Source organism: Asparagus officinalis, chromosome 5 (genome assembly GCF_001876935.1).
Source record: "Asparagus officinalis chromosome 5, Aspof.V1, whole genome shotgun sequence".
NCBI classification, from domain to species: Eukaryota; Viridiplantae; Streptophyta; class Magnoliopsida; order Asparagales; family Asparagaceae; genus Asparagus; species Asparagus officinalis.
In genome coordinates this window covers 30055481-30081743 of record NC_033798.1, presented here as the reverse complement: position 1 = coordinate 30081743, position 26263 = coordinate 30055481, and the positions used below count along the sequence as shown (strand labels likewise).

Genomic DNA, 26263 nt, shown 5'->3' with positions numbered 1-26263 from the left:
CAGCTCATAACAACTTCTCAGCCTCATTCGAGTTCTTTGAAGGGGAAGTGACAAATTATTAAATTCTCCCTAGGAGAAGAACAAACGCATTGAGAGACGCAGACTCTGATCACTTAAAATTAGAAACATTAGTGCCTCAAATGTCCTCAAGGACCTCTAAAACTAGCTTAATGCTCTTTCTCAACGAACTGAGTTAAAGAAGGTTGGAATCACCTGACCTTATCCCATCGAGTGGACATGGTTCCCTATCCAATTAAGTTTAAGCCATCGACATAGCACATTTTCGTTGGCAAAGGTTATCTGAACTAGCACATCTGCTACTTCCACCAACAAATAGGGAATGTAGTAGGAAATGAAGCCATCAAGGCATGACTTTTTATTTACACCCTTCAGGGAGTAGCCTTCAATTAGTTTTAGAATCTGCCTGAATGGTCAATCAAGTTCTGGGTTGATGTGGAAGCTAAGTTCCTCTCACAATTCCATGAGGAACAATCAGATTTTACCATGCTCAAACTCTTCTCTAAAAAGCAAAGAGGAAATGAGACAATCAGGGAGTTCATCGAGCAATTTTGTAATCTAACACTGCGATGTCGATATATGCCTTAGTCGATGCTACCCTAAACTTATCTGCATGATTTTGTGGGTCATATAGAAACTCATATGGGTGCTGTCATGGCCTACACGTGGAAGGGCTTAATGGAGCAAGTTGAAATAGTAGAAAAATCATCAGAACACTTCAATAAGTTCTAGACCTAGACCAACTTCAAGGGTAACAAAGGCAAACAAAGATGGTCCTCCCAACTGAAAGCCAAAGAGACTTATGTCGAGGTCAAGAAGCCTGACAACTAGAAGAGGGAACCAAGGAAGAACGCTCAGCGCAACTATTCCTTCAAGGACGAGCATACAGTGGCTATCTTCCATGTCCTCAATAAGGGTAATCGACTAAAGCTTTCTGAAGCCTAATGCCCCGAAGAAATCGAGAAGACTGATGATCCCAAATGTTTTCTTTACCATAGAATATTGGGACACTTGACAAAGAATCGCTACATCTATAAGGATAAAATATAGACCTTTGTTGAGTCCAAAATCCTCAAGTTCAAGCCTGAGCAAAAGAAAGTCACTGCGAACATGATGACCCTGCAATTCGGCTCCATGTCGAAAATTTAGGCATAAGACGGAGTTGTTCTCATTCATACTGTAAGGACGGAAGTGGTCAATCATGACTAGCAAAACTGACAAAGAAAAATCTTAGTCCCTTTTACTACAAAAAGAGGGAAAATGATGCAGGTATATCCCAACCTTCTCGAAGATGAACGTTGAACTCTTCCAAAGTCCAAGTCAAAGGGCAAGGGCAAGAAGAATCTCCGCAATCTTAGGGGAAGAATCTCTACGAGTCGCTCACAGACTCAGAAGAAGAAAAAATTGTCATGGAGGGGACAAGGTCCGACTAAAACTGTTTGAAGAACTATGATCAGCCAAGACCCTTTAAGCAAGCCGAAGCGACCAAGCAAATAGAAACCCAGTTCAACAAGGCATTGTGGCATCACTCGGATGATTCTAAAAGCCCCATTCCAGGACGATATTACGGCCCAGTTAGACAATATCCCAGTTCATATAACCTTATTCGAACTTCTGCATTTGTCTAACGAAACTAGGGACTTTGAAAGAAGCTCAGGATGATAATGAGACATTCTTCACCCACATGGTCGAGCCTCCTCAAGACGAAGAACACAAACAGTGCTATTAGTGCTAACAGGCAGGCGCCTTGTATTACCTTCACTCCAGATAACAAGCTCATCAAGGACCACTATCACAACCGACCTCTTTACTATACTGGGCATGTGAGATCGGCAAAGGTCCAGAGGATTCACATCGACCCAGACTCTGGTTTGAGCATAATCTTGCGGAGACTCTTGAGCTTTCTAGGTATTCCCTTTCATAAGCCCTCAAGGACTGCCGCCACCATCGTCGACTTCAACTCTAGCAATAGCCGATCTTTTGAAAAGATCCACTTAAATATCAGATTGGCAATTTAAAGATGGAACTGACCTGTTATGTCATTGATGTCGTACTTTACAACCTTTTCCTCAGACGACCGTGGATCCCTTGTAACATGATCGTCCCATCAATATTTCATCAGTGCTTCAAGTACATTGATGAGCATGATGTTCAACAAAAGGTTGATGCTTAAAAGCATCCCTTCAAGGGGGTGAGAATTACTTTACCGACTCTCTCTTGTATGATAAAAATTATACAGTTAAGATTAATCTTTCCAATGATGAAGATAGCAATCATGAAGCGAACAATGAGTCTGATCCCAACGACGATCTGATCTGGGAAATGGAACCACTTGTAATTACCCTCAAGGATCCATGTGTCGACCATTTAGCCAAAGACTAGGGCGACTAGATTTTTAATAAAGTCGAGTTTAATGATAACTGCTCTTTAGTATGAAAACTCAAGAGTCAAAACTCTGATGTCTAGGCTAGCTTCAGAACCAACCTTACACATGCATATAGATGAACTCGACTCATCAATAGTTATGTAACTCAGAGAATGCTACCTTCACGGTCCAAGCCAAAGGAGGCACCAGAAATCCTATTGTTTTTGGAAAGGTCGAGTCGCGACCACACTCATCAAGTTCGGATGAAGAAGCTAAAGGAGTTCCAGAATTCTCTCGCTACAGCCAACAATCTCAGCATATAATGACAAAAATGAGGCATGACTTCAATCTAAAATCAGGATTGAACTTCAATCAAGGACCAAGAGTTCCTCTTATCACCTTTGTACCAGAAGGGAGGCTTTCGATTATTACAATCGAACTAAATGTGGACTCCCTTGTATTTATCTTGAAGTCGATTCGCAAATAGGATCAATATCTGATGATTTCCTGAGTAGCTCTTCAGACACATCTAGCTGGGATTCTGACAAAGCATTTGAGCTATATTCAGCGAATTCACAATTAGCATGGTTTTGTACAAGTTAACCATGGATCTTGATGCAACTGAAGTATTTGAAGTTCTTGAAGATGGTTCTTGGGCGATACATCTTGGAAAATAGTAGGAGCACGCTTTGAAATCAGTGAATCACCCATCAAAGATAAAGTGATCTAAGTCAATATAGACAACGAAGCCCGTCCTAAACCCAAAATCACCCATTAAAGATAAAGTGATCTAAGTCAATATAGACAACGAAGCCATTCATAAACCCAAAATCACTCATTAAAGATAAAGTGATCTAAGTCAATATAGACAACGAAGCCAATCCTAAACCCATCTTCATCAGCGAGAGTTTATCACTTGCTGAGAAAGAAGAACACATAACTCTTCTTTGAGAGTATATTAACGTTTTTGCCTAAAATTATGAAGAGATGCCTGGATTAGATCCTAATGTGGCCATACATCACCTTAACATTAACCCCATTGCTAAGCTGGTCAAGCAACAACAATAACACTTCCATCCCTAGTTGATGTAACAGGTCGAGAAAGAAATCCATAAACTCATGGAATGTGGGCTTATCCGTGAAGAACAACATCCAGATTGATTGGTCAACATCATTGTGGTAACAAAAAAGAATAAAAAAATCCAAATATGTATTTACTTTAGGGATCTTAATCTTGCTTGCCCAAATGATGAATTCTCTCTCCCTATCTCAGACGTCATGGTTAACAATATATGTGGGTTTGAAAGGATGTCGTTCATGGATGGGTATGTTAGGTATAACCAAATCAAGATCCATCCAGATGATAAAAAGTACACATCTTTTATGATACCCTTGAGAGTATTTTGTTATACAGTAATACCCTTTGGTCTGAAAATTGCTGGAGCAACTTATTAATGGGCAATAAACACGATTTTTCATGAGCATCTATGCAAGACAGTGGAGTGTTATGTTGATGACGTCATGATCAAGAGTCCACAAACAAGACCATGTCAACAACTTGAGAACAGGAACTGCAGTTGCGGTGAGACAGGTTTCATAATTATAAATATCTCAAAATTCCATAACACTACAGGGCAAAAGAATAATGTAACATCAAAATATTTCACTTGACAAATTATTAGGAAAAAAGATACAAAATGAGAATACAGCATTCTTCAACTTATGAAATTGATGGCAATATTACATTCAAAATTTTAAATTATATTTATCGAGTCAACAAAATCAGCAAGAAAATCGGACTGTTCCATCAAACAAAAAAACTTGCAGATTCGGAAAAGAAAATATAATTTCCTCCTTGTGTATTGCAACTACACCATAAGAGGAATCCTAAAAATTTTTAAGCTTACGCAGACTGAGCAACAGCATCAGGTGCATCGGAGGCTTCAACTCTGTAGAGAATCACCACAAAATCTTCAGTATTTAAGTACTCAACAGAATCAATGCATTCTAAGAAACTGTAAGCAACTCAACAAGGTGGAGAAAAGACGTGGAAATGGACTTCATTCAAATCAAAGGAGTAGCGATAATGACCTTTATATAGCAGACCATTATCCTAACATATAGATGTAATTTAAACAATAGAGACGAAAAAACATTATTCTTTATCAGTGGTTATTAATCGCATAAACTGATGGCTATTTTTTTAAATAAACATCAGATACTGATACATATCAGATTGAATTTAGAGCATGCAGGTTGCTATGCCCACAAACAATCAGTGGTAACCATAAATCAGAAATATTGGCGAAATTTCTTTTGTTCTTTGGTATATAAGTGTCAATACTTAAGCCATGACTACGTGATACATGACTTTTCACTTTTCGGGGATAAAAGTACCAAAAGTTGGACTGCTGTAGAGAAAGAATATAATAAAGGAAATCTATAGATGAAACTTGATGGTTAACCTCTTCACTGTATTCTATCTTTTTGGGGATAACAGTCATGAGCTTCTAAGCCCTCATGGTACGCTATGAACAGTTGGATTCATCTCTTTGGACTCAAATTGAGAAATCCAACCGATCAAAAAAAGAAATAAAAATCAAGTTGATACCCCACGCAACAAACAAGCAGCAACAGAGTGATTTAAGTCCAGACCAAGCATTCTTCCAGGAAAAACATCATAAAATCACGAGGAATCAAATCAAACTTACTTCTTATATTACCTTAAGCCAACTCTTTTTCCCAAGAAGAAATAAAATCATATAAAAAATCAAAATCAAAACCAACAGCAGGGAAAGTTAACTCTCTCTCTCTCTCTCCATGCTTTTGCTCATGGTTGATACTCCTGAAGTCCAGCATCCCATGAATAAAATCAGCATTGGTTCTTCAACAAATCATTTCAGACTGAAATGTTATCGCTGACTAGAGTATGGCCTGAAGTTGCACAATGTAAGTATCAGGCATCCAAATCTACGAGCAAAATTGTAATATCTCAAATCTTTTTTGTTTTGATAATTCGATACCATTATCAGTACCGGCCCTAGTATCGGCAATTTTGATGCATATAACCCAATAGCATGAGAATATTAGTTTGATCGTGTCTTCATTAAGGTTATTAATCAATTCATAATATTCATGATAACATTAGAATGAAAACCCAAGTACCCAAGTCTTAAGTCTTGTTTAGAGCTTATTCAAAATGACAGAACCCTTTTCTTTGGACATAATTCCTATTTTATTCAATTATGACAGCCATTCAAAATGACAGAACCCTTTTCTTTGGACATAATTCCTATTTTATTCAATTATGACAGCCATAAGAAGAGAAGAGTATTTTTGCATATAAACCTCTCTCTTCATCAAATTTCATGATTCCCTAAGTCACATGGGTTTCACTATATAAACCGTCAACCTTACAACAGTTGCTCATTTCCTCTTTTGTTCGAAAACTCCACCATAACTCCCTCTCTTCTCTATCCCCTTTGGCTGGCCACACTCCAGCGTCATTTCCCCTCTTTCTTCCATTATTCCAGCATTAAAACATCTCTCAAGCCTTCTTGCTCTCAAGTCTAGAAGAAGAAAAAAAAGGAGTAAAATAAGGTTTCGGAGAACAAAGTTGAAGTCCATCTTCTCTTCTAGGCGCTATCTCAACCAAGTCTCCATTTTTCTTGATTCTCTTAATATTAGACTGAACTTTTATTGTCCTAGAGCTCATTCAGTCATGCATGCTCATGATTGATGGGATTTATGCTTGCATGTAGGGTGAGATGGATTTTTTGGTTCATGCATGTCACTAGAAAGTGATAAAATTGTGATCGTTGTGCTTGTGGACATGGAAAATATGATCCTTGGTTGTTTTTAGTCCTCCTATGTTCAATTGGTGGAGTTGCTCTAGTTTGGTAAATGTATAGCTTGCATGTCGGTACTTGAATCACATTTTCGAGCAGAAATTTTTCCACCAAAACACCCTGTGGGTATATTGACCATAACTTTCAGTATACATGTCCAATTTTAGAAACATTTTATGTTCTAGACACTAGACTCAATTACCTATCATTTGGAGGTGGCTAGACTCATTTTTAATATTGTTTGGTGGCTCAAATTTATGGTTGAAGTCTATGCGTGTACACTGGATAAACAATATGACCCTTGTATATAGTTTTGCATATAACTTTGCCCTTGGTTTGAATTAAATAGAAAATACTTTTGTTTTCTGTAATAGAGTCATCTAGTTTCTGTCAGTAAAAATTATATCAAGTTTTAATAATTTTTGGTTGAACAAAACTAATGAGAGACTTTGTACAAGAGAGCTGGAATCTGTATGCTGTTTCATGCTGATGCACCTTCCTTCTAAGGCCATATCCCCATAAATGCGCATTCCCAAACCCTTTGATGCTCTGAAAACTAGACTGTTTTCAAGCACTTTAGCACTTGTTTCACTTATTTTGGACATCGTTTGGACCCTCAATCAGCCATATATATCTTTCAACGCCATCTATACTTCTAGTCTGTGCATATCACACACTTCTGGGTACAAACTACCCACTGGATATGGATATGATGAGAAATTTGATGTCCTGAAAACTAAATTCATATAGGAAGATTTTGAAACTAAACTCATACATTTTGGACAACATTTGATTCCCTTTACGTTATTACAATCTTCTATATAGTTGCTGCATCGCTGTCCGTTCATGAGCATGCATCACATATAGATTCATGTATATCTATGTTAAGCAAACATAAAACCTAGTCGTAAAAGGTAGAGAACCATTTGGAACGATCAGGTTTTATGTTTGCTGAACATAGATATACATGAATCTATACAGGTTCAAAACTTTCAGTATACAGGTTCAGAACTCTATTGTTGTCTTGCCTCGACGACTCTATACCTGCTCAATTCTTATAGTTTTGAACCTAGTCGTAAAGGGTAGAGAACTTATCATAATATAACCATTAACATAAAACCCTGTCCGTTCATAAGCACGTGCATATGTGTAGGAACGACCCCCTTGGAACCAATCAGCGAACCGAGGATTTTGTCTCAAATGGTAGAGAACCCTTCCTTGCTCCCTCTCAATTAATTGAGAGTTCGCTTGTTAAGTTCATAAAAATTCTACGAGTTCAATTTCGATATTCAGTTGTATACCCTATTGCCTCTGTAAAAGCCTATTTGAGTTACTTCATGAGCGGGATGTTGCTGATTGCTTATCTATTGATATACCATCGTTTATTCATTTCGGTACGATGCCATTGACATTCCATGAATAGTTATATTATGATAAGTTGTCTTGCCTCGATGACTCTATTGTTGTGTTTAACGAGTTATGGTGGAGTTTTGAACAAAAGAGGAAATGAGCAAATGGTGTAAGGTTAAGTGTTTATATACTGAAACCCATATGTTTTAGGGAATCATGAATTTGATAAAGAGAGGGGTTTATGTGCACAAATACTCCTCTTATGGTTGCCATAGTTAAAAAAAAAGAAATTATAGAGTCCAAAGAAAAGGTTTTGTAACTTTGGAGTAGCTCTAAATTAGGTTTAAGACTTACGTACTTAGGGTTTTCATGCTAATATTATTATGAATATTATGACTTAATTAATGACCTTAATGAAGACATGGTCAAACTAATATTCTCATGCTATTGAGTTATGTGCATCGGAATTGTTGACACCAGGGCCGGTATAGGTTTCAGATTATCAAAATGGAAAAGATTTGAGATATTACATAAGGAATGGTAGCATTCATTTATTTGTTGGCTTGTTGATACTATATATTCATGGATTCGGTGTTTTAAAAGCAAAAGGCGAGGTTAAGGTGATGATACCCTATGTTTCCTGAAGTGAGGGGTGTCAAAAAAGACGATCACCTGAGTGAACCAGGGCGATAAATATTTAACAAATTCATAAACATTATAAATAATATAAAATATCAATAAATAGCAACAAGACAAATTAATCAGTGCCAAGTTTCCAAGTCACAAATCTAATAATTTATAAACCATCTATACGAAATAGTAAGTAAATTAACAAATACTAAATAGTAATATTAACTAGTATTGCTAACACAGATTATTAAGCAGCAAATTTTAAACTTTAAGGTTTAAATTATGGTATGTCCTCAAAATGATAAAGGTAATAAAGTACATTATGACTAAAAAAGATTAAAAAAATTGACCGAGAAAAGAGTAACACAAATTCAATAACAAAAACAAACTAAACTTCATTTTATCGAAAACCTTTCACACCCTCAATTCTGAACCAGAGACAAACACCCTATCTTCCATCACATGCTAGGTGAGCAAAGCGCCTGAGGCGCCAAGGCAAGGTCATGAGGTGCTAAGGTGAGCTTTTTAGGCACCAAAAGGTACTTACCTTAGTAACCTTCATCACCTGTCAATGTGCAAGGCGCTAAGTTAGAAGATCGCCTTGCCTGAGCGCCTGAGGTGCTAAGACGCATTGCCTTTAAAACACTGCATGGATTAATGCTCTGTGTGAAGTAAACTTCACAGTAGGTGGTAAATGGAAGCAAGTCCTAGGGGATGTTGCCCTGTGTGAGGATGCTCACCAGTAGGAACATAAATGAAGACATGCGTGGTTTATTAACATATCTCGTGCTTGGAGAATTTAAAATCTTGAATATTAGATCTTGATTATTCATTATTGATATTCACAAGTTTCATTTCTATCGACTTCTATCGACGATTATGTACAAGCTTTGATAGATAGTTATTACTGATATCCATTAGTTTCAATTTCGATTGTCTCCATCATCATTTCTTTTCTTTTTTTCCCTCACATTTGTACCCGAGATTTTTATCATGGTCGGCTATTGAGCTTTAAGCTCACTCTTATTGTTTTTGCATCCACCCATAGATATTGATCAAGTCTGAGACAAGGGAATTGCTGACTCTGACAAAGGATAACTAGTTCAAGTGCTTCAACTGAAGGAGAATTAATATATATCATTATATATATATATATATAATATATATATATATATTAAATATATATATATAGTAAAACAGGTTCCCCGTCGCCCGGCCGGCCGTCGCGGACGCGCTCCACGGGCGGACCCGGCCCGGCCCCGGCTGGCCGACCGCCGCCGCCGGCGGGCCCCGGCCCCGGCGCATAGCGACGGCCACGCACATTCATATATATATATAATTCTCTTTTTGCAGTACTTTTGTGATGTTGGACATGTAATGATATGTAAGAACTCTGCTTAAAGACTCTGTGGTGTAATATCGTTACATTAGCTTTTTCTTCTAAATTAGTATTATGTGAATTCTGCTGTCAACCTTGTGATTCTAGGTGTTGTATATTAGACTGCTTTATCACGCTCTTTGATATTATTGGTTGAATAGAAGTGTATATAAGAATTGAGCAGGTCGACCCTCCATCTTTGAGCTAGGTCGTGCTCAATTTTTATATGCTTGTATACCTTCCGGGCTTCGCCTCCATATGTGTAAAGAGTTGTTACAAAAATACAACAGTACATGGAAGAAGCAATCTTACACCCATGTTTTTATAATCTTACTTAGGAATAACATTGTGTTATTAAGTAATCACGCAAACAAGAACGAGTCTAAGGGAGGCCACCAGAGGCGATTGCCCTCCAGACTTTTTGAATTTTTAACATTGGTATACTTAGTGATAGTAAAAAAATAACCCCCTAAGCACAAATAAAAATAACCCCCTCAACCCAAGCACAATTAAATATAAGCCTCAAGCCCAATTCAATAGTACCCAATTATCCGTAAAGCCCAACTAAAAATAAACTCCAAGCCCAATTCAAAAGGTAAACTCTAAACCCAATTAAATGTTTAATTTCATGTTCGAAGACAATCTTTACTCTGGAGATTATTATTCCTTCTATTGTTTCCTTCAATAGAACTAGGTTTTCTCCCCCTTTACAACTCGCTAAAAATGGAGCCTCCTACGAATATAGAGAATACAACTTGAGAAAATAGAAGTTTCTTTGCACTCTAATCGCAGACTACACTTTAGTTTTCTATTTTCGACCTCGCCAAACTCCACCAGCTAGACCCTCGAGGTATTTAAGGTTCAATTCTCTATTTTTCAGAATTATTTGGCATCGTTTATAGAATGTTTCTTGATTGAGTATTTCGATTTTGTGTCTCAAAAATTAGGCTTTTACTTTGTAGCACAAGATATTTTAGAAAACTTCTGTCTTAAAATTTAAGTAGTTTTAAGGATTTATATCTTTCTATCAGTTATGAGATTTCAAGATTTGAATGCAATTTTGATAAATATTGAATAGAACAAATAATTTTTGAGTAATTGATCAATTCATAACTAGTTTTAGGTATTTTGTAAATGCATAGCTTATGTATAAGTTTTGAGTCAAATTTGCGAAGGGCGGTCTTTTTTTAAAAATCAATAAATTTGATAACAATCTTGATTTTAGTTGCTCATTCTTGAAAGTCGCCCCTTCCCCCTTCCTAGCTGAGCAACTCTGCACTCGTCCCTGCACACAAGTTTGCTAGTTGCACAAATTTAGCAACTACTCGCAAAGATTTTTCCTTGGTGAATATTGTAGCAAGAAATATTTCAAGTACCGGGAGAAAAGCAAATAGGGTAAAATACTTTGGAGGTGATTTCTAGAAAATGAGGAGAATGTTCAGTGAACAATATAGAGTTGAAACTAAAAGCATAATACATGGCATGTAATTACAATAGAACTATGAAAAGCATCGACTATATAATATGTAGGGACGGTCAAGCAATTCACCACTATTGCTATTTAAGATCAATCATTTATCAAGATGTCAAAATTGGGGATGATATACTTTAATCAAATCAAATCAAGTTGGTTGAAAGTTTAGAGCGCTTCTAGAATTCAATGCGATCGCAGAATTAAGACATAAGACCGACAATGATTTATGGATTAGACTATTATGAATTAAGAAATTCATAAAAATTAACAACTAAAATGTGAATGTTATGGGTGTGTGAATATAAATTAAGAGATAGAAGAAGAAATGAATACACTCGTAGTAAGTTAGAAGTTGCTCATATTGATGATAGAATGAGTGAGAATCAGTTGAGATAGTTGGTCATGTGCAACGGATGCTATCAGATTAGAAGAGTGATAAGGTTACAATTAATGGGGCCAAGGCCTAGAGATGGTCTAATAGAACTGGATTGAAAGTAACTAAGAAAATTTAATAGAGATAGCCCTAAAATAATTTTATAGAGATAGCCCTAAATAGAAGCGAACGTAAGAATATGATTCACGTGGTAGAATATTTGGGAGGCTTTCTTGTGTAGTAGTTGTTGCTGTTGAAGCTAAAAACATAGTGAATCCATATACTAATCTGGCTCCAAATTGCCTCCTTTTGTATGGCTATTGTGGGTCGTTGAAGCTAAATTAATTGACCAAATAGTTGTAGTTTTTATTCGAGCCTATGCAGACATCACCCGTCCACTCTATTTCACACCATTCTTATGCTATAGTACATCTGAATCTGGGCCTATTCGAACTCAACCCTTCACAGGTGCTACACTTTCTTCCAAAATTCATAATATCTTTAGTTCTCAAAATATGAGAAACTAAACTAACAATCTCGAACAGATAAATAAGTTTACTTTTCCTTTCTTCACCAGACTACCAATTCCATCACAATTAACCAATGACCATATAATTCTCTAGTTTTTTAAAGTTAGTTTTGTATAGTGTATGTTAGAATTTTTTTATCCAGTTGTTCCTACGTTTTTGGTGAATAAAGAACAATGAAGAGGAGAGGAAAAAACAACTCCAAAATCTAAACTTCAAAGGTTTGAAACTCATATAGGATCTAATGATAACATTATGAATTTTTAGTTCTCAAGAATATGTGAACTAAATTTATACTAGTTTCTTAATCACAATTATCAATTCATCTGATTCAGTTAGTTTCTTAAATTAGTTTTGAATGGTCCAACATATTAAAATATTGAAAAAATTGCATCCGAGACCATAGTAGTAGGCATTCATTCAAAATAGCCTTCGACTTTTTTGGGCAATCATAAGACCTTTTGGATCCAAAGACCATTTATCCAACTCTTCAGCCCATGTGACCTTTTAAGGATAGCAAAAATTCATTTTCTTTTCACTTCGTCTCTTCTTTTCCCTTCTTTTTCTCTCATTTCTCCATGATCCATTGAATCCCTCTCATCTCCCTCCTCCCCCTCATCTTCAACATCTCTCATTCTCTTTCCTCCCCTTTCATCTGAATCTCTCATCTCTCTCCTACTCTCTCACCTTCAACCCCCCTCATCTCTCTTTTCTCACTTCTCTCTCTTCTGTCGTTGCCTCTCTCAATATCATTGTCTTTCCTCCTCTACCCTCCTCCATATCTTTCTTCTTCTCCGTCATTTATCCTCCTCCATGATCTTTCCTCCTCCCTCCCACCTCTTCCTACTCTCTTCCTCCTTTTGTCCACTTCTCCTCCACTTGCTCATCCTTTCTCACATCTCTTCCTTCTTCTATATGTTCTATTCTCCTCCGGCCACTTTCTTCACTCTGCCGCCTCCCCTTCTTCGACCCTACCTACATTATTTTTTATTTTATAGACTATTAATATCAAGATTTATAATTTATTGCTGAATTTGTTAAAAAATAAAAAATAATAAGATATTTAATGCCCATGATATGCAATAATAAAAAACTACGATTGAGGAGGACAAAAAAAAGAGAGTTGTCATCTTTAGTATTTTTATTCATAAAACTATCAAGAGGCAACGAGAGGAAGAAAGAGAAGAGATTAATGGTGAAGAGATGTATTTGTAGCGAAAGGAGGATAAAAGAGAGTTATTATCTTTTACGCTTTATTCAAAAAAATGCCACTTAAGTTCATAAAACTGTTGTATTTGTTTATTAAATTGTTACATTTTACATTCTCAAATCTATGCTATGAAATTGATTAATTTTTTTATATAATTGTTATTTTATGTACATGATATGTTAACATTGTTCATAAACATGTCACTGTTGTACATAACATGTTATCTTTATTTTTTAAACTATTACTGTTGTTCATAAAACTGTTATCTTTATTGATTAAACTGTTATTGTTCACATTTTTCATAAGTCTAACATTTAAAATATCATTTTATTCATAAGTTATTATATTTGTTCACACATATTCATAAACGATTACCTATGTTCATAATATTATTACATATATTGATTAAGATGTTACCTTTTTAAATTTCTTGCAGACTATACGATAAAATTTCATATACGTTCATAAGTGGGATGTGGATATGATGTAGAAAGACGATGAAAACCTAGAAAGAGGGGTAAAGAGAAGAGAGGGTGCTTAGGCGGAGAGGCGGCAAAGAGAGGAAAGGGAAAGAAGGAAGAGAAAGACAAACGAAGAATAAGAAAGAGAGGAGAGAAGGAGAGGCGCCGAAGGAAAAACATGAGACATAGGAGAATGAGGATAGATGATGAAGAAGACAGAGAAGCATGACAGAAGGATAGACGGACGAGGAGGAGAGATCACAGTAGAGGAGGATAGACAAAGGATAGGAATACATAGAAAGAGGAGGAAGGCTAGTGGAGGGGAGGTGGCGGCGATATTGGAAAAGAAGCAATAACGGAGAAAAAGACACCATGAACAAGGAGAGAAGATAAGGGAGAAGGGGAGAGATGAGCGAGGTTGAAGATGAATGAGGTTCATGGACTACGGAAGAAATGAGAAGGAAAAATATGGAAAAAAAGGGGGAGAGAACAAAATGAAAAAGGAGAGAAAATGTGAGAGGGGAGAGATAATAGAGGTTGAAGATGAGAGAGGTTCATGGGTGCATGGAAGACATGAAAAGGGGGAAATGAGGGGGGAAAAGACTGAAGAAAAAGAACGTATTTTTGGGATTCTTAAGAAGGGCACATGGACTAGAGGGTTGGATGCATACTTCTTTGGGTCCATGGGGTCTTATGATTGCCCAAAAAAATCAAAAGCTTTTTTGATTGGATTCCCATTCCCATTGTCCCCAATGCAATTTTCCCTAAAATATTTTATCCAATTGGTCATTTTCTTTTGTGAATAAACACGACAAAGGGGAAACTAGAACCTAAGGGTGTGTTTGGTAACTCTACAAAACTAGCTTCAGTGGGTACAGTCTTGGAACAAAAGCTAGTATTTAGTTTGGCAATAATTCGACCAAAATCAAACTTGTTTTCTATAATTCAAATTCTAGCCTCTAAACTGGTTTTCTTTTGGACTACTCTAGCCTAGTTAAGCAAAAACTAGTTCAGGCCCCCATCTTATTTTGGAATTGCCAAACAAATCCTAAAGAATCTTTTGAAATTGTTACATATAAACTTGTACAGGTTTTAACAGTAACATCATAATCCGTTTACTTCTAAGGATATATGAAATAATGATTTCACCGAATCAAAATGCTTACCTCTGAATTCCTTCTCCAACTTCCACTCTGAGAAAATTGCCAATCCTAACAGATGAGCCCACTTCTTTTGATAATTCCTTTAGGAGAGACTGCAAGATTGTCATGACGATGATAAAGTTAAAATAGGACTGTCAAAAAAAATCTGAAAAATGAATAATGACAAGCGAATAATGTCATGAGGATTCATATTGGGATTGAACCAAAAATATTAACCTCAAGATAGTAATTATTGGAAAACAATATAATACTAGAATAACAGAAAACTAAAAACATTTCAATATCATGCAAGATAGTAATTATTGGAAAACAATATAATACTAGAATAACAGAAAACTAAAAACATTTCAATATCATGCATGCAATACCTGGATATTGACACCATTAATACTAGAATAACAGAAAACTAAAAACATTTCAATATCATGCATGCAATACCTGGATATTGACACCATTGTTCATAACAAACGGGATTGAACCAAAAATATTAACCTCATGATAGTAATTATTGGAAAACAATATAATACTAGAATAACAGAAAACTAAAAACATTTCAATATCATGCATGCAATACCTGGATATTGACACCATCATTCATAACAAACTTCTGCTCAAGCAATACAACGTCTTCAAAATATTTCCTTAAACGACCTTCCACCATCTTCTGAATGGCTATTTGGGGTTTCTTTGAGCTTTCTGCCTGATGTGGAAAACAGAAGTCAGGGAAACTAAAACTGGAACATCGATACTATAGCACATAAAAGTTGCAGACAAATATAGAATTCCTTTCAAATATAAATAAGTGTTAAGCATTGTGAATAAAAGTTCTCTTTCTCAATACTTGGTGCTAAATACATGACCACCATAGCAGGATTTTCAGCTTATTGCCTGCTACAAAGAATGCAGTGTCTTAAATACACTAGGTGGTGATCTGTGCCTGCGAGGATACCTAACACTTAACAGCTGCTAGGCAGGCATCTAGCACCTAGAACCACCTGCCTTTCTAGATCTGCCAAAGCAGCCGCTTAACTGAAGTTTCTGCTGCTTTTGGATAACTAGAAGCCCATCTAAATCATTCTAAAAAAACTAAAGAATCACCTTTGCTGAACACAGTAATTATAAGTTACAGAAGGTGACCAAAACAACTCTAAAAACCAAAGTTCTACAACAAAACAAGAACCATGTAATTAGCATAAAAAATTTCTAGAAATTTTCAGCATAGGTTTACGGCCTAGATCATTGCCGTTTGCCCAATCATTGCAAGCTTTGGGTGGAGAGTTTGTAGAGAAATATTATATGAATTTGTATGGGAATTTGGCCAGATTGAGTAGTTTTGTGAGTTTTGTCAAGTTGTGATGGTTGGAAGTTATATTAAACTTAGGTATGCCTGAGTATGCTTTGTAATTCTATATTTGGTTTAATAAAATTTCTTATTCCTTGACACTTTTCTGGACAGTAATTTATAGATGTTTGGTATGTATCTGTGTCAACGATGAGTGACGGCAAGGCCCACTCCTCATCTTCATGGATGTTTGAAAGAAGAAAGTCATACGTCCCTATTACGCTGAATTATATTTTCTATCTACTAACTACAGGATACATTTCGTGTCCGTCTTTTGTATCTAATACTGTTCTTATCTTTTATATTATGAACAGGGATCATCCCTTGTTTTTCTCTCAAAAAAAAAAAATATTGAAAAAATTGCATCGGGGACCATAGTAGTAGGAATTCATTCAAAATAGCCTTTTGACTTTTTTGGGCAATCATAAGAATTTTTAGATCCAAAGACCATTTATCCAACTCTTCAGCCCATGTGACCTTTTAAGAATAGCAAAAATTTATTTTCTTTTCACTTCTTCTCTTCTTTTCCCTTCTTTTTCTCTCATTTCTCCATGAACCCTTGAATCCCTCTCATCTCCCTCCTCCCCCCCATCTTCAACCTCTCTCGTTCTCTTTCCTTCCCTTTCATCTGAATCTCTCATGTCACTCCTACTCTCTCACATTCAACCCCCCTCATCTCTCTTCTCTCTCATCTTCTGTCGTTGCCTCTCACAATACCATTCTCTTTCCTTCTCCGCCCTCCTCCATATTTTTCTTCTTCTCTATCATTTATCCTCCTCCATCTTGATCTTTCCTCCTCCCTCCTGCCTCTTCCTACTCTCTTCCTTCTTTTATCCACTTCTCATCCACTTGCTCATCCTTTCTCAAATCTCTTCCTTCTTCTATATGTTCTATTCTCTTCCGGCCAATTTCTTCACTCTGCCGCCTCTCCTTCTTCGACCCTACCTTCATTATTTTTTATTTTATAGACTATTAATATCAAGATTTATAATTTATTGCTAAATTTTTTTAAAAAATAAAAAATAATAAGATATTTAATGCCCATGATTTGCAATGATAAAAAACTACGATTAAGGAGGACAAAAAAAAGAAAGTTGTCATCTTTAGTATTTTTATTCATAAAGCTATCAAGAGGAAACAAGAGGAAGAAAGAGAAGAGAGAAACGGTGAAGAGATGCATTTGTAGAGAAAAGGAGGATAAAAGTGAGAGTTATTATCTTTTACGTTTTATTCAAAAAATGCCACTTAAGTTCATAAAATTGTTGTATTTGTTTATTAAATTGTTACATTTTACATTCTCAAATCTATGCTATGAAATTTTATTAATTTTTTTATAGAATTGTTATTTTATTTACATGATATGTTAACATTGTTCATAAACATGTCATTGTTGTACATAACATATTATCTTTATCTTTTAAACTATTACTGTTGTTTATAAAATTGTTATCTTTATTGATTAAACTGTTATTGTTCACATTTTTCCCAAGTCTAGCATTTAAAATATCATTTTATTCATAAGTTATTATATTTGTTCACACATATTCATAAAAGATTACCTATGTTCATAATATTATTACATATGTTGATTAAGATGTTACCTTTTTAAATTTCTTGCAGACTATACGATAAAATTTCATATACGTTCATAAGTGGGATGTGGATATGATGTAGAAAGACGATGAAAACCTAGAAAGAGGGGTAAAGAGAAGAGAGGGTGCTTAGGCGGAGAGGCGGCAAAGAGAGGAAAGGGAAAGAAGGAAGAGAAAGACAAACGAAGAATAAGAAAGAGAGGAGAGAAGGAGAGGCGCCGAAGGAAAAACATGAGACATAGGAGAATGAGGATAGATGATGAAGAAGACAGAGAAGCATGACAGAAGGATAGACGGACGAGGAGGAGAGATCACAGTAGAGGAGGATAGACAAAGGATAGGAATACATAGAAAGAGGAGGAAGGCTAGTGGAGGGGAGGTGGCGGCGATATTGGAAAAGAAGCAATAACGGAGAAAAAGACACCATGAACAAGGAGAGAAGATAAGGGAGAAGGGGAGAGATGAGCGAGGTTGAAGATGAATGAGGTTCATGGACTACGGAAGAAATGAGAAGGAAAAATATGGAAAAAAAGGGGGAGAGAACAAAATGAAAAAGGAGAGAAAATGTGAGAGGGGAGAGATAATAGAGGTTGAAGATGAGAGAGGTTCATGGGTGCATGGAAGACATGAAAAGGGGGAAATGAGGGGGGAAAAGACTGAAGAAAAAGAACGTATTTTTGGGATTCTTAAGAAGGGCACATGGACTAGAGGGTTGGATGCATACTTCTTTGGGTCCATGGGGTCTTATGATTGCCCAAAAAAATCAAAAGCTTTTTTGATTGGATTCCCATTCCCATTGTCCCCAATGCAATTTTCCCTAAAATATTTTATCCAATTGGTCATTTTCTTTTGTGAATAAACACGACAAAGGGGAAACTAGAACCTAAGGGTGTGTTTGGTAACTCTACAAAACTAGCTTCAGTGGGTACAGTCTTGGAACAAAAGCTAGTATTTAGTTTGGCAATAATTCGACCAAAATCAAACTTGTTTTCTATAATTCAAATTCTAGCCTCTAAACTGGTTTTCTTTTGGACTACTCTAGCCTAGTTAAGCAAAAACTAGTTCAGGCCCCCATCTTATTTTGGAATTGCCAAACAAATCCTAAAGAATCTTTTGAAATTGTTACATATAAACTTGTACAGGTTTTAACAGTAACATCATAATCCGTTTACTTCTAAGGATATATGAAATAATGATTTCACCGAATCAAAATGCTTACCTCTGAATTCCTTCTCCAACTTCCACTCTGAGAAAATTGCCAATCCTAACAGATGAGCCCACTTCTTTTGATAATTCCTTTAGGAGAGACTGCAAGATTGTCATGACGATGATAAAGTTAAAATAGGACTGTCAAAAAAAATCTGAAAAATGAATAATGACAAGCGAATAATGTCATGAGGATTCATATTGGGATTGAACCAAAAATATTAACCTCAAGATAGTAATTATTGGAAAACAATATAATACTAGAATAACAGAAAACTAAAAACATTTCAATATCATGCATGCAATACCTGGATATTGACACCATTGTTCATAACAAACGGGATTGAACCAAAAATATTAACCTCATGATAGTAATTATTGGAAAACAATATAATACTAGAATAACAGAAAACTAAAAACATTTCAATATCATGCATGCAATACCTGGATATTGACACCATCATTCATAACAAACTTCTGCTCAAGCAATACAACGTCTTCAAAATATTTCCTTAAACGACCTTCCACCATCTTCTGAATGGCTATTTGGGGTTTCTTTGAGCTTTCTGCCTGATGTGGAAAACAGAAGTCAGGGAAACTAAAACTGGAACATCGATACTATAGCACATAAAAGTTGCAGACAAATATAGAATTCCTTTCAAATATAAATAAGTGTTAAGCATTGTGAATAAAAGTTCTCTTTCTCAATACTTGGTGCTAAATACATGACCACCATAGCAGGATTTTCAGCTTATTGCCTGCTACAAAGAATGCAGTGTCTTAAATACACTAGGTGGTGATCTGTGCCTGCGAGGATACCTAACACTTAACAGCTGCTAGGCAGGCATCTAGCACCTAGAACCACCTGCCTTTCTAGATCTGCCAAAGCAGCCGCTTAACTGAAGTTTCTGCTGCTTTTGGATAACTAGAAGCCCATCTAAATCATTCTAAAAAAACTAAAGAATCACCTTTGCTGAACACAGTAATTATAAGTTACAGAAGGTGACCAAAACAACTCTAAAAACCAAAGTTCTACAACAAAACAAGAACCATGTAATTAGCATAAAAAATTTCTAGAAATTTTCAGCATAGGTTTACGGCCTAGGAAAATAAATTAAGCTCTCTTCTTTGTTTCATGTATATCATTTTAAAATATGATAATATTTCAAGTGACACTCCTATTGAGGTGTTAAAAATACATGGCAGTCTACAACATGCTCTACGATAGATTAAATAGATCTCAGAGACCCCCATATTATGAACATAACCTTTTATCTCATTTACTCTTATTTTTCACATCATCAAAACACAAAGTCAACCAAACTTCATTGATTAACAAGAATTGATTATAATAAGTGATTAGCAAAAAAACAAGAGCCCTGTAACTAGTATCGAAAAATTTATAGACATTTTCAGCAATAGGTTTAGGGCCCAGGAAAATCAAAAAAAACTCACTCTTCTTTGTTTCATCTATATACCATTTTAACATATGATAATATTTCCAATGACCCTCCTATTGAGATTAAAAAGCATGTGCCAGTCTGCACTGTACTGTAGAATAGATTAAGTAGATTTTAAATCCCCCCATATTATGAACGCAACCTTTTATCTCACTTATTCTTATTCTCACACATTCACATCAAAACACAAAGTAAACCAAGCTTCTGTAATACAAGAAGTGATAAGCACTAATAGTGAATACTTGGAGAAGCTTGAGGCAGCAAATATAATCAACCATATTATGTACAATGCATATCTGCAATGCTCTGCAATGACTTCCGATATTTTAATAAAAGTAAACATAACTTTGTATGGTTTCCAAAGTTCTATCAAGCCAAAATGAGTAAAAGCTATCGACCATGAACTACTAACAAGGACACATGAAACAGTGCACAGAGGAATTATTCAATTTCAGCTCTGTTGTACGCTAAAAACACTAACTGAAAAATCAAATGTCGCTATTTTAGTATCATATATGATCAGGGACAATGAAAAATATGAGCATTCAAAATAAGAAACAAGTACGCAGCTTCTCCGAAAAATGGCCCAGTTGCTTAGCTGTGTGAAACAACAAAATTTCCTTTTACCAATCTTAATCAGTAACAGTTTGTGGTAGGATAATCAAGAATCCCAAGCCAAGATGTAGATTTTAAGAATTCCATAATTAAGTTCTTAGCTAAGAGAATGTGTAAAATGGATAAGGAGAGAAAATTACAGGTCTCATTTGGTTTCTATCACTTAACAGTGCACACTGCAGATTTAAAAAGAGTAACTTGTAGAATTTAAGAATTCAAGAATCAACTAAACTACCGTAAAAATGCAACAGAACACAAAAGAGTAACTTGTAGAATTTAAGAATTCAAGAATCAACTAAACTACCGTAAAAATGCAACAGAACACATGTAACTAGATTACCAGAGTTTTGAGAATTTCACGCTCACTCTCAATTGCTTCAGAAGGGACAAGATCCTTTGACAAGAACAGTGGTTTTGCTGCCACTATGTGCATTGCTATTGAGGAACCAACCCGTTGAAGTGCATCCAGAGATACATTGCTGTCATCTGCTTCTAGAGTTACTAATCCAGCAATACGACCCAATCCTGGAACCAAAAAATAAAAAAATAAAAATAAAAATTGAAACATGATAAATAGGACAGATTTTCTGAACTTTCAAGAGCAACTCCTCGAAGATGATATAGAATTAAGTAGCAAAACATGTCAAGTACTAGAACACCTAATGAAACCATAAATGTGCATAGGTAATAAAACTGTTACACTCAATACTTTACCACAAGATCTTAGTTTTGGCAAGAAAAGAGTTCGAAGTTGCTCCCTGGTTCATGTTCCATGAGTGATTACCAAGAAGCAGTGCTTTTAAAATAGGCCGATTTTTATCGATTTATCACCGATATATAGGGATTGGGCTATAGCAGATATGATTTTTGCAAAAATATATTGCATATCGTTTTGGGATTTTTGCCGCTATATCGGTGTAAATCCGATAAAGCTGCCGATTTCTCGTGGGCTAAAATCGCCCGATTTTCTACAATTTACATTCTAAGTGAACTGGTTCGGGTTTGGAGATAAAAACCCTCTTTTCTACAATGTTATTCTATTCAATTTCGCATCCACTAAACAAAAACAATTGGTAAGTGATCCTAAACATGTGTTATTTGAATATTAGTATATTTTTATTTTTCATTAAATGTGCTTAGATTATATTTTAAGATATTATATTATATGCTCACCATCCGATGTAACACTACGATTTTTTACTACTTATCTCCGATATATCCTGATATGAATTTTAGTCATCTAATATATTTCTAATAACCGATATTTAAAACGTTGTCAAGAAGGTAAGGTTAGCATAAGGTTTTTCTCTTCTCAAAGCAACAAATCTCTATGCCTTAATAGACGTCAAAAAAGAAAGTATAAACATCAAAGTTGCCCTGTTCACTGCCCTATCCAAGTTATTCACTGATCATTTTTTTCCTCAAAAGTCAAGAATGAAAAGATAGAAAGCCGAGTTTTTTTGCAATAATCATTATGTTTCACTTTTCCTGAAAATTTGTCTAGTGTACTCTATTTTTGGAGAGTTCTACTACTCTATACCACTAGCATTCCAAGTTTCAAGGCAAGGAAAACTTTATTCAGGTCATGGTTTTAAATATCGGCCGATAATCCGATATTATCGCCGAGTTATCGAATTTGGGAGCTTTCCGCTAGGATAAGTAGAATTTTTAATCAGTTATCGTTTTTTGAGGTTTATCGGCGAGTTATCGGCGATAAAGGTACTTATCGGTCGATAAGTAGGCTCTAAATATCGGCTTTATCAGCCGATAAGTAAGATTTGGGAGATTTTACTTTCTTTTGGATTTGCTCTTTGAATGTTTACAAATTATAAACTATTTGTTGCTTTTGGAACTTGGTTGATTGGTGATTAACTTATGTTTGTTTATGGATATTGATAATGGCTCATAACTACTAAATATTAACTTAGTAAGTTAGTTTATGAATCTCATGATTAAACAATAATTATGTAGATGCGTAAACGGTTCTTCATTCTTGATGTTATCTTATTATTTGCTAGTTTATTATTCCATTTTGACTAACATTATATTATTTTTCAAGCTTATGTTTGTTTATTATTTGCTAGTATATTACTCCGATAAATACTATTTATCCCCGATATATCCCTGATTTTCGCTATCCGATAAGAATTTTGACCGTCCGATAAATCCCCGATAACCGACATTTAAAACCTTGATTCAGGTAATTCTCCGACCATGAATTTGTTACTACTTACAAAGTTTGACAACAAGCTGACAGAAGATAATAAAAATTTGTTTATCATGCAAGTGTTTTTTGGAGCATTCTCTAATGAATCCATGTTCAGTAGTAGCCCCAAGTTCATCTAATTTTTTCGAGGTTGGATGATCAGTGTTGTCTGTTAGTTGGTGAATGTTAGAGATACTTGTGGCATGTTGTTCTATTTAGTAAGTAAAAGGAATCATACGCTCATGTATTACTGTTAAGGTTTTAAATATCGGTCGATAATCCGATATTATCGCCGAGTTATCGGTTTTGGGAGCTTTTCGCTAGAATAATTTGGATTTTAAATCGGTTATCGTTTTGGGGGTTTATCGACGATAATGCGGCAATAAAGGTACTTATCGGCCGATATTAGCGGCTCTAAAAATCGGACTTATCGGGCCAAATTATTGGTTTCATTATGCGATCAAAAAGCAAATTTTACTTTCTACAATTGGTTAGTGATTCTAAACATGATTATTTACATTTTGGTATTTCATTAGGTATGTTTAGATTATATTTTAGAGTGTTATATTAAACTTTTGGTATATCACTCCAATAAATACTACTTATCCCCGATATATCCTTAATTTTTGCTATCCGACAAGAATTTTGGCCATCTGATAAATCCCCAATAATCGATATTTAAAACCTTGATTAACGTCAGATTCTACAGTTTATAATAAGCGTACTTTGGATTATTGCTCCTCAATATAGATTCTCTAAACGTCTGCTTGGTACTCAAGTAATCTGTGATAGGGTAGAACAAGAAGCAACATGATGGAAACTTAACAATTTTATGCTACAAGCAGCTAAGATCCAAATGTAGTTTCCCTTGGTAAATCAATCACACTGTACTATTAATAAGGAAAATTATATACTCGACCAATATAATATCATAATGTTTATTATATTTGAGGAGTCACACTTAGGGCTATAGATGAATAATTTGAGGCAATAATTTCATGAAATTTGAGAAGTTGCACCTAGAGATATAGACGAATATGAATATTTGTGGGTATATATGCATATACATTTGACAAGATCCGAGTACCAATACTGGATATCCATATCTTGTCAGATAGAGATATTTATATGGATGTAAGTAAAAAAATCCAATTATGGACATAAATATCTGAATGTCCACGTTGATTAGACGGTCAAAATTATTTTGGCCTTGGATGGATTAACAACCAATTTTAGTAATTTGAAGGTCTAGTCTTAACTTCCAAGTGCCCTGAACACATAAGTGGCTCTGATTTGAAAAGTTCCTATTTTGTATGGATACTTCTTGTATCACATGATTTATATATTTTTGAATCTTGCATATCTACATCATATCCATTAGGTACTCATACGGGTTTTCCTCCCATTTGATTTGTATCAATATCTAGTACAACTAGTTGGTTACACATTCTCCTACCCCAGTTGGTCCGGGCGGGAAGAATTGCTTGCCATAGAGTGATCCCTCAGATCGGCGAAAAAAATGAGGATTCATAGTATTTGTTATGCTTTTAGGTAGCTATCAACTCTTGTTGACTCGGCCGTGATTGCTGACGTCTGTAATTGAAAGAGTGCCTCCAGAAGGGATCCTCTATGTCCTGTGCATGCTCTTTATAAGAAGGAAGATCTGCTCGCACTTCTTTCACTACTCTTTCTCTTGGCAAAGTCCTCCCATTATTTATAGTTATAGATTCATTCCTCTGCGTCTGCAGCTATTGATGCGTCCGCTGCTAGTTCACTAGGAGAGGGATATTTTAACTAATAAAAACCTTTTGACAAGATTAGTGAGTAGGCAAGCAAAGAAGAATCGGCCCAGGATGTTTGTGTTCTTACCAGAGTTTGAAATGAAGTTGTGAACTTGTGAGCAGCCATTCCATTTGTGCCCTCTTTCAGCAAGTAGGCAACGCGAATCTATGGTGCAGATTTTTGCATATCGGATATCAATTTCTTGGATGCGTTTGAAAGCCTCGAGATGAATTTACTCTCGCAGAAAAAACTCTTTGACGCTGGGAAAGGTTTGTCTTGTGTCTCCGTAACAAATGGTCCATTTATTTATGGGCGAACAACGGGGATTGAACCCGCGCGTGGTGAATTCACAATCCACTGCCTTGATCCACTTGGCTACATCCGGCTCTACCCCCGCGCACTGCTTTCAATCTCTACCTACGATCAGATCCTTTCTGAACCCTCCCTATGACCGCTATCAAAGATAAGCTTTTTACGAGAGTTGCTAATTTTTTAGTGTTTTTTGGAATTAGGGGAAGCAAAGCTTCAACAAGCAAGTAGAAGCTTCAAACAAAGAGGTTGAGCTGTTCACTTCATTGATTTGAGTCCATTTTACTTAAGTTAAGAAGAAAGATAAGGGCCAGGCGGCTTATTGATCAAAGGAGGGCTCGTTTAGTAGACAGCGAGCGAGCAGCAAGTGTACGTTGAAAAGGCATACTCTCACATTGGGGGGGGCAAAGCAACTCAGGATCCCCGGAGGTATCAGTACTCAATCAAGTATTATCTTCTTTCCACTAACGTCAAACTGGTTAGCTGCTTCTTGTAGCGCGTGTACTCTAATCCTCTTCTACGAATCTACAACTCTCTTTTTTGAGCAAGACTATCCAGATCTAAATAATCCGCCAAAGAGCCTTCTTCTAACTAGGAGAGTAAGCAAGCTACCGGTCTTCTATCTTTTTGTCAGTCTTTTATTGTAATTGATTTAGAAGTTCTAACTTCAGCTTCAATCTAGTAACTCACTAAAATCTGTAGTTACGGATTAAAAAAATTAATCTAATAGGATGAGCTAAAGGCCTTTGTTCCTCGGATTGGGAAAAGAGATCAGGACTGAAGCTCCAGCAGCTGAAGGAGAAGAAGTCAAGCTAGAATGAAAGGAAGTTTCATGGCTTGACACCAAAATTCGAGAGAAAGGTTAGTCACGAGACCATGCATCTGGAGTAGCTTCGAAACGAGAGGTTGTTAGCGAATATGGAAGGAGATCTTGTTGTGGAATAGGAAGGGGGC

The 26263-nt window shown here is 35.8% G+C and overlaps 1 protein-coding gene and 1 long non-coding RNA gene across 2 annotated transcripts in view; both read right to left on the bottom strand.

Annotated features, from left to right (window-relative positions):
• On the bottom strand, nucleotides 4027-15501 carry LOC109841434. The gene is made up of 3 exons (XR_002247275.1): nucleotides 15372-15501; nucleotides 14801-14889; nucleotides 4027-4332 (listed from the first exon to the last, which is right to left on the bottom strand). It is a non-coding gene; the product is annotated as an uncharacterized LOC109841434 (long non-coding RNA).
• Nucleotides 18926-26263, bottom strand: part of LOC109841661 (elongation factor Ts, mitochondrial) — a 28484-nt gene continuing 21146 nt past the window's right edge. Inside the window, exons 8-10 of the mRNA XM_020410610.1 lie at nucleotides 21353-21537; nucleotides 19382-19507; nucleotides 18926-19039 (exon numbers count right to left, since the gene is read on the bottom strand). Coding sequence (XP_020266199.1) covers nucleotides 18947-19039; nucleotides 19382-19507; nucleotides 21353-21537 — 404 coding nt within the window. The 3' untranslated portion in view covers nucleotides 18926-18946. The remainder of the gene's footprint in view (nucleotides 19040-19381; nucleotides 19508-21352; nucleotides 21538-26263) is intronic.